General features: G+C 41.7%; 1 protein-coding gene across 1 annotated transcript in view; it reads right to left on the bottom strand.

Annotated features, from left to right (window-relative positions):
* Positions 1-16,003, bottom strand: part of col24a1 (collagen type XXIV alpha 1 chain) — a 74,341-nt gene extending 58,338 nt beyond the window's left edge. Inside the window, exons 1-3 of the mRNA XM_083521445.1 lie at positions 15,420-16,003; positions 8,472-8,542; positions 3,705-4,924 (exon numbers count right to left, since the gene is read on the bottom strand). Of these exons, the coding sequence (XP_083377571.1) occupies positions 3,705-4,924; positions 8,472-8,542; positions 15,420-15,466 (1,338 nt within the window). The 5' untranslated portion in view covers positions 15,467-16,003. The remainder of the gene's footprint in view (positions 1-3,704; positions 4,925-8,471; positions 8,543-15,419) is intronic.
* Between the last annotated feature and the right edge of the window lie 372 nt (positions 16,004-16,375).

Below are 16,375 nucleotides of genomic sequence, written 5' to 3'. Positions count from 1 at the left end.
ATGTCGTTCTGCACTACTAACCCGTCTCCTGTCTCCAGTCATCTGTCTCTCTTTCCACCCGTCTCTCATCTACTGTCTCCCGTCACCTGCCTCTCATCTCCAGACTCGTGTCTCTTGTCTTCTGTCTTTCATCTTCCGCCTCCTATCTCCCAATACCTGTCTCTCATCTACTGCCTGGTTGCGTTCCATGTCTTCCACCTCTTGTCTACTATCTCTGGACACTTTTATGTCATGGAAAAAGTCAGATGTGATGAAGGAATGTGATGCAAGAAATCATTGGAATTTCTCCAAAATATATGCAAACGGAATCAGATGTTTTACCCGGAGAAGTGAGAGGTTACACGTTCAGCTGAGATTTAAATCAGGCTTTTATATCATAGTGTGTGTGTGTGTGTGTGTGTCATGGATGTGATGCATTCTGGGAAATGATATTCAACACACAGACATGATGTTTCTAATATATCCTGGTGTTCTACTCATTATAACACTGTCCCTTTGCAACACACACATCTGCTCCAATCTTCTCCTACAACCTGGAGTTAGAAGGTCAAGCGGTAAATGGATCGAGCGAAGGAACGAGTGTCTGCCCACAAAAGCTTCTTAACGTTTATTTCTCACGAATATCTCGTCAATCTGAACATCTGAAAACACTGACACAAATACAACCATCAGACACCAGCATCTGTGATGTCGCACCACCTCCCGTGCAAGCCACGGCGCTGCGGAATTCTTCATTCTGATTGGTCGGATGGTCTTTCTCAGCCTTTCATCAATGAGTTCCTATCTTATTGTTCCACGGGTGGAAGGAGTCTCCAGTGTCAGCGCTTTGTAGCGATCAAAAATCCCTCAGAACGAGATTAAACAGAGAAGCTGGTGGGAGAACGAGTGCGTCTAGCTTTTAGAACGTACGTGAAAACAGGATCTAAACCATTTCGTGGACTAACGATCAAAAAGCTGATGCTTCGTTTAGAAGAAAACATTTACAGATGCTCCATCTCACCACCTGGTCTAGATTTCAATAAACCTTCCTGATAAGATATTAATTATACATCACAAAGTTTGTGGACACCTGACCATAAGATTATAATAAACTCTGTTATAATAAACTCCACTCTTCTGGGAAGATGATTCAGTAGATTTTTGTGGAGATTTGGTGGAGATTCATTGAGCTACATTCAGATAATATACTATACACATCAGTATCACTCCTGAGCTGCTGTTACACTCCTGCAACCTGATCATAACAGCATTATATCTCAAAATGAGAAACTGTGAGAACGTTGCGACTGCTGTTTTGGAGATAATCAGGAAGGTCACAGGACATCCCTGTCCTTATTTTTACACAGGAAAAAATGTTGTGTCTTAATGCCAAGAGCAACAATCTACTTTTCCAAAACGCTGGTTCTAATCGGAGCAGTTTTTGGCAGGAGACCACAGAAACGTCCCTGTAAACCGCTGCATTAACTCTGTGTTAAGGTGGAGCTCATTAGAGATACGCTCCGACCTGGAATCCATACTCATCACGCTCCAAACTCTCATTACAGAGAAGCTGCCAGTGTGCTGAGCAGAACCCAGTCGCAGATAAATACGCAGGAATGGATCATCTTCAACCACAATTTGGATTCATTACACATTTGGATGATTAGTGTGAGTGATGAGATCAAATGATGAGATTCTGAAGTTTTTGAAGTTTTTATGATTAAGTCAGGTTCTGCTGTAGGTGATTTGAGGAGGCCTGGGGTGCATTTGGTGTTCATGTTCATCCCAAAAGTTGTGGTCAGAGATTTATAGCAGGCCACTCAAGAAAACCATCGACAGTAGGGTGAGGAAATGGAGGGCGGAGCTACTACTCTGAAGTTCTTCTTTATTATAGAAGGATGTTCCTGTTGGCACTTATGTTACAGCAGCTGTAAGCATACATTCCCTCATTAAAGCTCTCATTATTCTCTAAAGAAAATGTGTCAAGTTCCAGAGAAACTGCAGAGAAGAACAAACTCTGTGGAAGATGGTAGCATAGTGGTCAAGATTCGATTAGTTTAGATTCGATTTGATTCAACGTTATTCTCATTGTGCAAAGTACATGTATAGAGCCAATAAAAGACATTGGAGCCAAAAGTTGTCAGTTCAAATCCCTGACACTCCTGGGCCCCTGAGCAAGGCCCTTAAGCCCATAGCTGCTCATGCTGTATAAGCCGTGGATAAGGGCGTTTACCAAATACCATAAATATTTCAAATTAATTCTTCCGTCCAGAAGATTATTTCACAAAGCTGACACTGGAGACTCCTTCCACAAGCCTTAAATCGTTACATTATAAAATACCATATTATTATTAAAAACACTTGACATTTTCAGCACTCGATTCAATTCTTGTTCTCCGGGTTTACATCCACTTCAAATTCCTAGAAAGCGGAGGTATGGTGCAGATCATCTGCTACTCAGTTTTCAGCGTTCAGACTTTTTATTTTCCTTCATGCATGTGGCTACAACCCATCCAGCTCGCTCAAATGGAGCTCAACTCAACCGATAAAAATGTATATACACAGGGTTTCAAGTGAACATATCGTAAAAAAAAACAGTCTGATAAAACAACATTACTGTGGGTTAATATCGTCTTTTCCACTTTTAAATAGGAATTCATTTGAAAATGTTATTTTAGAGCAACTATACATTATAGGAGTGATTCTAAAAAATATAATGTTCCATTAAAAAATTATTCAATTATCATGTTAATGACAATGTCATCCAGTCCTTGACTCTTTATTCCTAATGCTAATGCTAATTCCAAAATGACTGCCCACATGCTGAATTTATTCCCATCAACCTGCAGCCCATGTGACCTGAAATGTTCACCAGAAAAGCAGCATAGTCCCATAATTGCTCCAGAATAATTAGAGATATTAAAATGGGCTATTACTTCAATCACAAATGTATTTCATCATCGTCCATAAGTGTAACGTGGTGCCAGAGTGGCCGAGCTTCTTTACATTAACAATATGCATTATTGGAATCACACTTCACAGTTAGATACTTCACAAGTTGTAATCTTGTGGTTTGATAGCTATAACTTTTCCTTTGCTCAGGAGACAACAAACATGGTTATAGTGAGTCTTATCATGTCACCTTCTAAGGAAATAGGTTTGTATTGTTGATGTCTCACCAGCCCAGTAATATCATTAGGTAAGATCTGGCAACCCTACAGTAATAATTCTACATTGCCAGATAGCAAAATAAAACATTTCCAATTGCACCTTAGGATATAATTATATCTAAAGGATCTGTTTAGAAATCTGTTTAGAATCTCTGCATTCCACGTGCAAATCACAAGTCCTTCCCTACTGGCTTTGTTTCAGTTGCTCTAGAGGTGAAAAGGAAAGATGCTTGGATCAGAACATCTCACTTCTTAAATCAGCATCTGTAGCTGCCAAACATTTCTATTCAATATCTTCCCATGATTCATTCATGGAAGCTTTTGGAAATGCAGCCAAGTCCTCAATGCTGTCCAGGAACGTCTTAAAAGAAAATAAATGAGTTTGGATATTTATGTTTTGCAGTTTGGCTAATTTTTCATGCAGGACTTTGCTCCTGCTTGCCTTTGGGAAGTAAAAAAAAAAAAAAGAAAGAAAAAGAAACCCCACCACATTGACTTGCATACACACGTGCAAACACACAGAGATGAAAATGAAATGATGACTGAGACACTCACCGGAGGCCCTGGATCCCCTTTAAGACCATCAAAACCGTCATAGTCCAAAAAATAGTCTCCATCCTCGAATCCATAGTCGTATCCATATACCCCTGAGTCGTATGTCCGTTCCTCGCCATATTCCTCAAGACGTTCCAGCTGGTTGTTGTAACCTTGCTGTCTGTACAAGGTCGCACCGTTCAGCTTCACCTGATGCTCTGAGAGCTCTAGTCGTTGGGAGCCATTGTCTTTACTCTGCTGGTTCTTTCTGGGTTTAGGGTTCCGGTTTGGAGAAGCTCGAGTGGCACGGGGTCTTCCAAGCTGCCGGTGATCTTCAGTGTTGTTCTCCTCATAGGGTCTACTTTCGCTTAGAGGGGTGCGAATAGTAGCTTCTGGGGAGTATGTTGATCTAAAGGGGTTCAGAGGTGGATCAGCAGTCCGAGCGGTACTCGATCTCAGTGTATTCCAAACGGATGCAGTTGTAGAGTTCATTTTTCCTAAAGAGTTCCTGAGTGTGGAGTTGGTTGGGTTTTGTGTATGTATTTCAGAGGGAGTTGAGGGGGTCACAGAAGACGTTAGGGAGGGCAATGTGGAAGGGAACGAAGATCGAAAGGTGTCTGCTAGTCTGCAGTTTTTTTTTACATAGTCACAGTAATGTGCTGCAACCTGTGCTGAGGGATATATCTCCAGCTGGCACAGAGAGCCTTCAAACTGTGCTGCCCTGGAGCTCATCCTTCCGATGGCCACCCGGCCATTTGAAACCACCATCCGTGGTCTAGTCAGTGTCTCCTCACTGTATTGTAGCCCACCACACTGGGCAAAGAACGACACTGAGCGCGGACGCACCGCCACCGCAAACGAGTGCCACCGTCCGTCCTGAGCTGCATAGCTGAAGTAAACGGTTGCCTTATCACCCGTGTAGACCACCACGCGGTCCGGCAGAAGCTGCAGACCAAACTGGAGTCGGTCCAGTCCATCCCGCACGCTGAACAAGAAGGCATTGGTGGCACGCTTGGAGTTAAGGCTCACTATCAGGGAAAACTCGTTCGCCACGCCTGCAGGAAGGACACTTGCTACAGGGGCTTCGATCATTGCATTACGGTCCAGAGTCACCCCAACCCCACCAGGAAGGATAGAAAGAGATGAGAGGGAAGAAATAAGTGGCGGTGGGGTCATCGTCCAAGAGGAATGCGTGACATCTCTGCGGCTGGACAGGCCAAGCTGGAGAATGAGATCTACACCTGAGAGACAGACAGCAAAGACAATGAAAAAGCGATTTAGGCTCAGGCACATATTTGATCTTTGCACACTGGAACACTTACAGGCATCTTCAAGCACATCGTCCACAGCATAAATAAGCCCTAGCCATGTTTTGGGCATCTAAATGCTTTAGTATCAGTTTACCCCATAGAGTGATTAGGAGCAGCTGTGGTCCAGATAAAAGGATTAAAAAAGAAGGACCCTCTAAGTCTGGCTAAGAAGTATTTCAAGAAATGTTTTCACAAAGATCTTTACAAAGAACTTCCTCCTTACTGTACTAATTTAGTTCCCCACAAATTCTACTTCTGTTGGAACAAGTCTATACGACAAGTTCTTGTACTTCATCCCCACTTCGACTCCAAACACTCTTCCATACGCTGTGTTATAAAGACCACTGACTCAGAAACTGAAAAACATCGTTTGTACGAGAACCGTTACGTAATTAGGTTTCGAGTTCTATTTATAAAAACAACAGGCAATTTATTTCTGCATGTGGAATCCGACTGCAGCAGGTTTGAATTAGTGAACCAGAGAAAACAAACAAGATTCATGTTTTTTAATGGAGACCAATCAAAGATCTGCGAACATCTGAAACACAAACAACGGCCCTTTTTTTGGGTGGGTGGGGGACCAAGAAATTTTACAATATGATGGAATCCTGGACATCTGATAATCTGTAAACTCAGGTAATGGCCCCAGGGTCTGTCCAGGATAATAAAAACTAAACAAAAAGAAACAGAGGACACTGGGTGCTTGAGATTAATGCAGAGTCAGCATTTCCACCCATGTTTCTCTTCAGTAAAACAGCATGTATTCTCTTTCAGAACAGGAAAGAACACAGGAATCGAGGGAAAAGAGTCATGTGGAAAAAAAAAACATGTCTGGATTTGTAATGAAAATGCCTTGCCCTGCTGCTGGACCTCCATTATTCCTACTCTGACACGCTCAAGCTGTTAAAAAGCTCTGCTTCCTGGCTGATGCAAAAACACAGCGTGGCCTGGTCCACTGCTCTCACACATTTTCATTTTCATTTTTTTTGAGGGTCTCAGACCTTCACTGATAGGATTCAAGTCATCAATCTCAACATCAGGTAAATTCTAACATGATGGGGTTTCTCCTTTCTCCAGGTCATAGTTTCTCCACTCTGAACCATACTAGATGTTGTGATGCTAAGGTAACCTGGTGAAGCTTCTGAGTCGAGTGGAGAAATATCTACATACAGTATTCTAGCACCAGGCACACTTCTTCTTCTACTACTGGAGCCTGATCTGAGCTCTTAGAGGCCGATTTCTTGAATTTATAGAATGTATCTGTTAGTAGTATCTGTACAATCCATTAACTGGTGCATTGTGAGGCCCAGCTCCGTTTTAGAGCACACAGCTAATTCTGCTGCCTACTGAAGGCTTGGCTCCAGTTTGTTGCAACTTTAGATAAAAGTTCCTGTTGCAGGAAGCTTGTACACCTGAGACACGGTCGAGTAATTAGTCCTGCAAGATCGCTAATGTTTCTGTCAGCAAGATCACTGGTTTTTCAATCCCAATAAGATCACTGGTTTTCGCATACGATCAGAATCACTGGTTTTCCAGTCCCCACACGATCACTTGTTTATTTATTAGAGTTCATGTAAAAGCTGACACTTAAAAGGTTGGAACTGTTTCTGATCCATGAACTTTCCAAAGAACGCTTAAAGAACCCACAGTCTGTCGTTTTCTCTCAGATCAACAGTTACCAAGGATGCGATTTATTACCAAAAGAACTCCATCCTCTTCCTGAGTGAAATTTAACCATTTAGCTCCACCCAGACATCAAAACCCTGCAGGTTCCACATGGCAAACCCTGTGAACTTTGACCTCTGGTAGAGGTCACACAATAAGTTTTTCATAGCCATAGAGGGTTTTAGGAAGAAACCGTGCTGCCCATTAAATACAACATTTATATACATATAAAACACACATCGCAAACATCATAGTCCATGGAGACTCCTGTCTAACCTCGTCTGTCAACCTGTCCATCACCACTGCAAACAGGAAAGGGCTCAGATCCGATCCTTGATGCAGTTCCACCTCCACCTTGAACCAGTCTGTCATTCCTACTGCACACTTCACTGCTGTCACACTGTCCTCATACATGTCCTCATATATATTATATATATTTAATATATATAATTGCATGTATATTTATTGGAATTTAAATGGGGTTTTTTTGGAACTGCAAAAAGGTTTACAAATAAAAAGATTTCATTTATTTCATTATTGTTAAAAAAAACTTTCTATTCATTATTTTTTTTTTTTACTGGACAAAAATCCTTTAAAAATGTATCTTATTTAAAAAAAGGAAAAAATATATTTCAATCGATATGTGTATCAACATCAGTTTCAATTAATTTTTTTTCTACTTATTGTTAATTATTATACTGCTATTTTTTCCCCTAAATCTTCCTTTTTGTCCTTCGGTATGTTTTATTGTTGATGGAACTGTTAAGGAGCAGGAGGAAATGAAGGTTAAATAAACACTGTTTTTAAGTGTAATGAGTTCTCCCAGACGGTTTTTCCATAAACGTTGCATTCCCTCACGGTTCCTTCACACAGGCCTGAGGCTCTCCTCCACTCCAACTCCCTCTGTCTCAGACTGGACACTTGTTAACGAGTCTGATGTAGAGCAGGAATTTTTTTTTGCTCATTGAAGAAATTGGATGACTTGTGATGAACTTTGCAACTTTACACTGCTGCTGTAAAACCGTGTATAAACTTTCTGAAACTTTCTTCCACTTTATCATCCCTTCATCTGCAGTACTGAGAAATCAAATCTACAGAGCTAGGCTAGTTTATTAGCTAATACTAACCATGACTGGGAAGTGTTGCTGTAAGTGTAAGCCTCTCTCTCTCTCTCTCTCTCTCTCTCTCTCTCTCTCTCTCTCTCTCTCTCTCTCTTTTCATGGATGAAGAAGCTGCTCTGCATTCAGGCTGCATTCTACCTCTCACAGAGCAAGAGCAGACATGCCGAGACGGCACAGAGGGAAGACAGAGGGACTTCATAACCTTTCCCACATGGACAACCCCAACATCTGTGACTTTCTTGTTTCAGCAGTGATTTATTTCGGTTTCTTTGATACGAACAACACAAATAATACTGTAATCTATAGACACTGTAATCAATCTCACTGACACACAACAAGTAAGAGAGAGAGAGAGAGAGAGAGAGAGAGAGAGAGAGAGAGAGAGAGAGAGAAACAAAGAGAAACAAACTGTGAGATTGACAGAGAGACAGACAAAGAAAGATGGACAGACAGACAAACCAGAAAACAGACAGACAGAAAAACAGACAAAGAAAAAGAAATATAACCAGAGATACAGACAGACAAGCTGGAAACCAAACAGAAAGACAGACAAATAGACAGAGACAGATAGACAGACACAGAGATAGAGAGACTAACAAACAAAAAGACAGAGAAAGAAAGAGAACAACAGAGAGACAGACAGATAGACAGACAAAGAGACAGAAGGACAAAGAGACAGACAGACAGCTTACCTTGAGGTTGTGAATGTTCTTCTGCAGATAGTGCAGTGAAACATACTGACAGGAGCAGAAGGAGGGCTCTCCTGAAAATAAAAGAGGACCTTTTAATTTTACAAAAGCAAAACAGACAAAAACCTGATTCTTATAAGATTGTATCTGTGACATGAACAATACATTCAATGAAGATCTCAAACACCAGATGGATTGGAAAGAAAGAAAAAATAGTTTTTGTCCTGTGATGTAGCGCTAAGCGCTAAGCTGCACATTTCAGTCTTTAAAAAACTCTTTACATCAAACATCCTGCAAAATATAATCAGAATCATACACAAAATATTCAATAATGTGTTTTGATTGGTCGATTTTGAGGTACTGAAAGTTCTGTCATTATGACAAGATAATAACTTAAATACACATCATAGAACTTTCAAATCCAAACCAGGGCTAATGGTCAACCCAGCGGGGAAAGTGTTCTCCTGCACCTCCCTCCAGAAGGTCTTTAGAGTTCTGATCATAAACAGCAGAAAACCTCTGGAGCACATGTTCTTCCTCATCACATAAACATGAACATGCTTGAGAAAATGTTTCATTTGCAGTCAAACATTAGCATTAGCATTAAACTCATAATAGCATTCATCAATCATCCAGGTTTCAATCATGGTACCTGAGCCAGAGAGGAAGAGTCCAATAAATGAAAGCTTCCTACTTTAATCTTGATGCGTTTTAGAAGATTTATTTATCCGGTGCAGGGCCGTTAATCGGCGCAGTGCTGCAACACGCCTGATGCACCTTCAGATGAAATATTTTGGCAGTGATCGTCGCTACAGGAAGCACAAAGTCCTCCAGCTCGGTGTTAATCTCCTGCTCTCAGCCAGGGATCAAACCCAAAACCCAATTCCAGATAGGATCCACTGCCATGGTTTATTATACAGTTATTCACCCTAACTGCTACAAATTATCCCGAAAGCGTTGTGACACTCAAGGAGAAAAGGTCCGGAATTTGTACGGAATGGAGCAAACATCAGTGCCTTGTGCTCTCTTTAGTCTACTTAGCTTCTCAATAACATCTCCAGTTTAACCTAAACAGAACACATCACATTTTTCTACACACAACAAGCAGTAACCACACACGTCACACAACAGCCAGTGAGAAAACACCTGGAATCATCTGGAAATTAACTGATCAGCTTTGAATCATAGAAACTAGCAGATTTCCTGTCATGGATTTTTACCCCTCTGAAGACATGGACGTGGTCTCCATGTGGTCTCCATGTCTTCAGAGTCTGAGTAGATTCACTTAGCAAGAAAACAAAAGAGCGTATTATGAGAATCAGAATGGACTTCCAGAGCGAATCAGGTTCAAGCATGTTGCTCTTAGAAAAGTGTGTTTGATGTGGCCTACAACTGGATAAAATACAAACACAGAACCTCACCTCAAAACACCCAAAGCAAACACAGCAGGGACCTCAATACTACACTCCAATGCACTCTACTGGCACCTAAGAACTTTATTTATCAGAAGAAAAACTTTAAATCCTGTCAAAAACTGTAAGACCAGAAGCCTTCAATATCCAGTTAATCCTGCATCTAAATTTATTAGAAGAGTCATTTAGTTATCCAAAAATAAAAAAACATTGAAGAACCCATGAATAACCCTGGAAGAACCCTTGCTTTAAAGAATTCTTAGTCATCCAATGAACCTTTATAAAACCCAGAATTAACCCTTGTTGAAGGTTTAGAACCTGCTGATGTACGCAGAACAAGCCGTCGAGGAGGCTTTGTTGGAACCTATGCGCCTGTATTTATCCACTGAATCCTTAAAGATCTGTTCTCGGAAGGTGTGAACTTATAATCCAACGAAGCATTAAGAAAACCCTTCTTAAGCCAGCAACACTATTTATTTAATGAGCTTTTTGGAAAACCTTTGAAGAACAATGTTCTCAAAGCCAAAAACATTTACTCGTCCCATAAAGAACCCTTAAAGAACATTGTCTGAAAGCCAGGAACCCTTATCTTTTTGGTTATTTTGCGATAACAGCACAACACGTTGTGATTTCTCCCTCACACATGAACATGAGTATAATCAAAGCTGAAGGTCTGAAAGATCAGTGAGAAGAAAACAATTGAAAGGTTTCAGAGCTGTGAGCATTAACTCACAGCAGTGATCTGAACAAAACCCCAAACTGATCTCAATTCTGTAGCCAGCTGAAGGTTTTATGACTCATGCCTGGGTAGTACAATCAACACACACACACACACACACACACACACACACACACACACACACACACACACACACACACACATACACACACACACATGGTTTAAATGTAAGGCTCCATATTGTCTATACCGTATGCATTTGTAATTGAGCCTCCCACAGAACCACATATCAGTGCTGGAGGTTAAACGAGGCTGGATGATGAACGATTTTCATCAAAATTCACTAAACATATTTTAATGGTGATATTATTTAAACGTATTCTATCTATTATTATTATTTTATTTCCAAAAGCTACCTGCCAAACACATTTCACTCATTTAGCTCAATTATGGGATTTAAACTCGTGACCTCCGTGATGCATTATACATTTCTGGCCTAGGTGTCCTTTTGAACAGGATTGAAAGCGATTGCTTTGACAACAAAGGAACTCAGTTCTTCTCATTCCTATTAACTCCTGAAGCAAAACGACCAGAAGAAATGATAAAGACTGAACAGGAAATGACATCATTTACAGCCAGGCTTGCTTTTAATTGGGCAGAAATGTTTGTCGTTACAATCTGGTATGGAGGTTGATGAAGAACACTCAGCTAATCAAGTGGTGTCACCTTGGGTTTAGCCCCTGGTGTGATGTTCTTACACAAAAAATAAATTAAAAAACAGAAGAAACAACACACACAACGTATCAGTTCATTTTTCTCTTTGAGTCTCTGGATCTTGCTGTGATCACAACCCCGTTGCCCCTCAGAGGCGTTGAGAAGCTGTTAAAGTATTTATGTAGCATGACGCTGTAGTGTGGTGTAAAAAATCGGCTTTCACAGGCGAACTGTTTGACCACATGATTACAGTCCTGTGGTCAGACTGCACGCTCCACAAGCTTCTGCAAACCAGACGACATGCTGCCTGACCAAAGCCGTGTCATACTGAGGGGAGCAAGAGGGAAATATCAGCGTCCGGCAAGATCATGTCACCAGGACTGTGTGGGTTTACATCCCAGGACTTACAGAGCAACACCTTGTGCCTCAGGAATAGTTTGGAGAGGTGTATAAGTAGATCCAGCAGATCCCTATCCTCATAAACTCTGTGGTCTGGAGATGTTGTTGCTGTTCCAAATTTGCTGATAGTGCAAAAAGACTTGTTTTGGGAACACCGTGCACCTTTTGTGCCATGCAGGATCGGACAGAGCAATGCTGCTTCAAACATCTGGACTCTCCTGCAGGATCAGCCAAGATGACAGATTTACATTTATTCGTTTGCCAGAAGCCATGGAGCTGTACAGGACTGAAGCTGTACCGGGATTCAAACTGACAACCTTCTGATCATGAGGTAAAATCTGAGCCATCAAAATAAGAGCTCTTATGGTTACAAGGAAACAAATTAAGGTGACACAAACATGCACTTGCAGAAACATTTGGTTGTAAGCTATCGCATGTTTGCTATAATACTGGCTGTACGTTTAGAGTGACACGTTGACTTAAACGAGGTGGCGTCAAAATGTTTGGAGACTCGCTCTGTTTACAAGAAAGTACTTTATTTATCCAAGTTTCCACACAATCACCATCAAAATAGTCTTCTTGCACAGCAATACAGTGCCCCCAATGTTCTTCTGAAACGTGTCCTGGAAGTCTTCTTTCTTCTGCGATTCATGTGGATCGTTCTCCAGCGATCATCATGCACGAGTTGCCGAATGGTTTGGACATTTTCGGGGGTTGAGTTCGTCGAAGGTCTTCCTGATCTCTCGTCGTCTTCTGTCGAAGTTCTTCTGCTCTTGAAGCCCCTCGGAACACCTCGAACGACTCGTTGCAGCGTCGCCGTGTGTCGTACGTACGTCACGTGAAAAGTCTCTGTGGCAGATTTGCCCGGTTTCATGCGGAAATGTAACGTTTGCTCTTTGATCTTTCTGTACGTGATGAAATCACAGACGTGGTCATGCAAGCGGGTCAGAACAGCACCAGTTACACCATTAGCCTCCAAGCTTTTTGATACCACCTCGGAGTGTTCGGCTTTGGTGTGGCTAGTTAACAACAAAACAACGTCCTTGTATGTTAAAACGAGTGTGTGAATGTCAGCTTTCCAGCAGAGCTCTGGCACGCTAAAGCGTTTCAATATGATGCTGACTGGATTTGATTGTTTTGTTTGTGCTCAGTTCAGTTTGTGTTACTAATTACAACCTGCACAAATTGTCACGTGTGTCTTTTTTTTACACTGCGTCTATCACAGGTGTTAAAATGTTGTTCTGAAAAAGCACATGCGGTCCAGATTTGCCCGGTGTAAGGTAATTGCTTGATATAAAAAGGTTTTATTGAAATAAAACGGGCTGTAATGAGAAGTTATTGTGAAACATAGCAGCGCAACCGCAACATGAATTACAGCCTATGAACCTGACAGAACTGTTAATCTACCACAACAACAAGGCTGGAACAAGAATACCTTGTAATACAAACATAGAGAACACACACACACACACACACACACACACTATGAAAGCCAAAAGAAAACCAGAAGCAAGAGTAAGGTGAACATTGAGCAGTTCACAGGGTTTTGATGCTCTGCTTACTTTCTATCTACTGGTGAAACAATTCCGATTTCAGTCTGTAATTCAGCTGAACAGTGACCTGGAAAAACTACTTCTTTGACCTTAGAAAGGGTTTTATGAATAAACATGGCTGACACTGGAGCTGCACTGTGTCCAGGATGCCTTCGCTCCTATTTTGAGTCAGCTGACCTGTTACTGAGATTAGATTTATTAAATTAGACTGAGTAGTACAAATGCAATTTATTTATCTAAATCACTTTCAACTTCAATCTGTACGTTTATGATGGAAAGTAAGAAAAAACGAGTAAATCTGCGTTTTTAGCGTTTAGCTAGCCAGCTAACTGTTCTACAAGACGCATGTGATGATTTATGAATGATGTCGATTTTTCTCCTTAATATCATCCAGATGTAGAATTTTTCAATTCAACGAGTGTAAATATGTCTGTTGATTGATCTGAACGTACACTAGAACTAACTGTTTTATAACGAATGTGTTTGCTGGGATGAACTGGGATGAAGACGCCATGAGAATTTTTTTATTTCTGAGCACGTTTTCTTCAGTTTTTCTAAGTCTGAGGTCTGAATTTAGATTTTTTGTCCAAACCTTGAGAGCTGATTGGTTGGGAATTAATTGGTCAGGCCGTTACTTCAGGTATGATAAAAAGTGCAACTGCACAATGGCAGAGGTTCAGACTTAATCATGGTCTAGTGAGTGACTGCAGAAAGATTAGATATTCTTGAGATGGAGTCTCACCTGGGTCAGAGTCGGGACGGGTTCTGAACAAATATTTACTTCATTTACAAGTGACCAAAACTCTTTAAGTCTCTTTCTCGCACTCGCTCTGTCTATCTTTCTATCTTTCTCTCTCTCCGTTAGTGTGTTCAAGAGGCAGGACAGAGGTCAGGGTTCCTCCACTCAGAGGAAACTGTTACACAAAAAAGAGCTCCAGATGTTTGTTTCAGGTACTCTGATTAATGATGTTACACTTTAGGTGAATGAGGAAGAATCAAGATGAGTTTTTAGCATTATTATTACTCCACTTTTTATCCTTTTATAGCTACAGAAATTCTACTACACTGGACCTCAAAGACCTTCTCCAGCAGTTACTCAGGTTGAAGACATGGATGATGGTCCTGCCTGGAGATGAAGAATGATGGCCCGGTTTATCCAGCGTACACACAGATTTGTCAGAGGTTTATTCCTCAGTGGGTTTGACTTGGCCAGATGGAAACAGGCTCCACACTGCCATGAGGAATTTGTACCATTTAACAAGACTTGTGAAGAACACTCAGGCAGTCCAGGAGTCGAAATTCAGTGAAGACCACCATGAGAACGAATTTCCCTCCAAGCTCGTTTGCTGGCAAGTTTACACGAGTGGAAAAAATAAATAAATAAACCATATACTTAATATTCAGCTTCAATGTTCTTATCTCAACCGCACTGAAAGCTAATGCTGCATTATATCTCCCTTCTTTTTGTTTTATCTCCATTCCCTTTCATTAAATCACTAAACCTTTTAATTCCCCGTGCATTTTTTCAGCTCCGGGAGACATCCAGCTGTCCACCGAGTCCTGCGACTCATCTGGCAACCCTTTACAAATATTTTGACATCTCACTGCCATGTGAAGCCTTCACCGAGTTGCTCTCGGATTGAGCTTTCCAGCTCTCGGAGTTTGTGTCACACGTGGCTGAAATAAAGAGTGACTATAAATAATGTGTGAGCAATCAAGTGGTGCCTAATGAGAAGAAGAAGAACAAGAGGAAGAACAAGAACACAAATGAAAACATTATAAAAAATTGTGTTTAAAAGAATTAGGATAATGTTGCGAGAAAATGTTGGAAAAAAACAGGAAAGCAAATGTTTTGACCGCATATAAACACTTAGTAAAGCAAACTGAACTGTTCCTTGGGTGTGAATGTGCTACAATTTGGTGCTTTGAGAAGAACATTTTCAGCAATGGTGTAATTCTTTTTATTCATATAACCAGATGCAGTGAAGTGTGTTATTCCTCAAACAACTGAGATATTGTATATATTTATTGCAAAGCAACTGTAGATACAGAATTGGACCTGAAAAATCACCAGTCTGAAGATTTTGTCCTCAATGTTATTCCAAGGTAAAACACGCACCTTTCCAGTGAGTGTGAGAGTGCAGCATTAAAAAGTGTGCAATAGTGAAAAAGTGATATTGCAGTTTGTACTCACGTTTGTGCAACGCGGCCGCCCCTTGTCCGTTGGGCTCCTAAATGCATTTGTATGCATTTGTCCGAGCAGCAGAGTCCTGGGTGAAAGTGGAATCGCGCGCCAGAGGAGACCGGGAGCGCGAGCCGGAGCTCGGTGGCGGCCGGTGAGAGCGAGAGAAGTGGGGGAAAATAAAAAAAAAACAGACGCACGAGCGCTTTACACTTTCCTCATTTTCCCCCGAAAAACGTAAGATGCTCTCCGTCTCTCTCCCTCTCCCTCTCCCTCTTTCTCTCTCCCTCTTTATCTCTCACGGCGTTAAGGACGCGCGCGCGTGTCGAGATGTTCTTGCTCGGTGCCGTCGGTCCCGCGCGCACGTGCAAGGACGCGGATCCGTGGAACAGTGAGGAGCCTGGAGTTCGGTAATGCACAAGTTCCTCCAGGAGGGAGGTGGGAAGGTCTCTCTCTCTCTCTCTCTCTCTCTCTCTCTCTCTCTCTCTCTCTCTCTGTCTCCGCGCGCTGTAGCCTCGGGCAGCGGGTGCCGCACGTGCCTCGACTTGCGCCGCGCAGAAGCGGAGACGCACGCGCGCGCTCATCCCTCCTGCCCCCGGGGGTAATAATCGGTGTCGGGTTGCGCCGATTCACCGCCTTGGTGACGTCATCCCTCGAGGGATCAGTAATATATCGGTTATAATAATCGGTGGTGATTTGACGTCCACAATCACCGCGTTCAGAATTCGGTTTTGGCGATCGGACGATATAAATAATCGATATCGTGAGCGGTCACGTGAGTCGGAGGTATACAATTCGGATGCGAATCTGTTTTTTTTCCTCTCAGGTGAACCATAACGGATTATAATCACACTATAAACCTGCAGTGTCTGAGCTGTGAAATGACGTTTATTACGCATCACGTGACTCCTGCCTGTCTGTGCAAAGTGTGATTTATTGTTAATGTGTTTACTGAGTCTGATCTTTTA

This window comes from Silurus aristotelis, assembly GCF_946808225.1.
Source record: "Silurus aristotelis genome assembly, chromosome: 19".
NCBI lineage: Eukaryota > Metazoa > Chordata > Actinopteri > Siluriformes > Siluridae > Silurus > Silurus aristotelis.
Note: the sequence above shows the minus strand (reverse complement) of the source record. Positions and strands in the feature narration are given on the sequence as shown.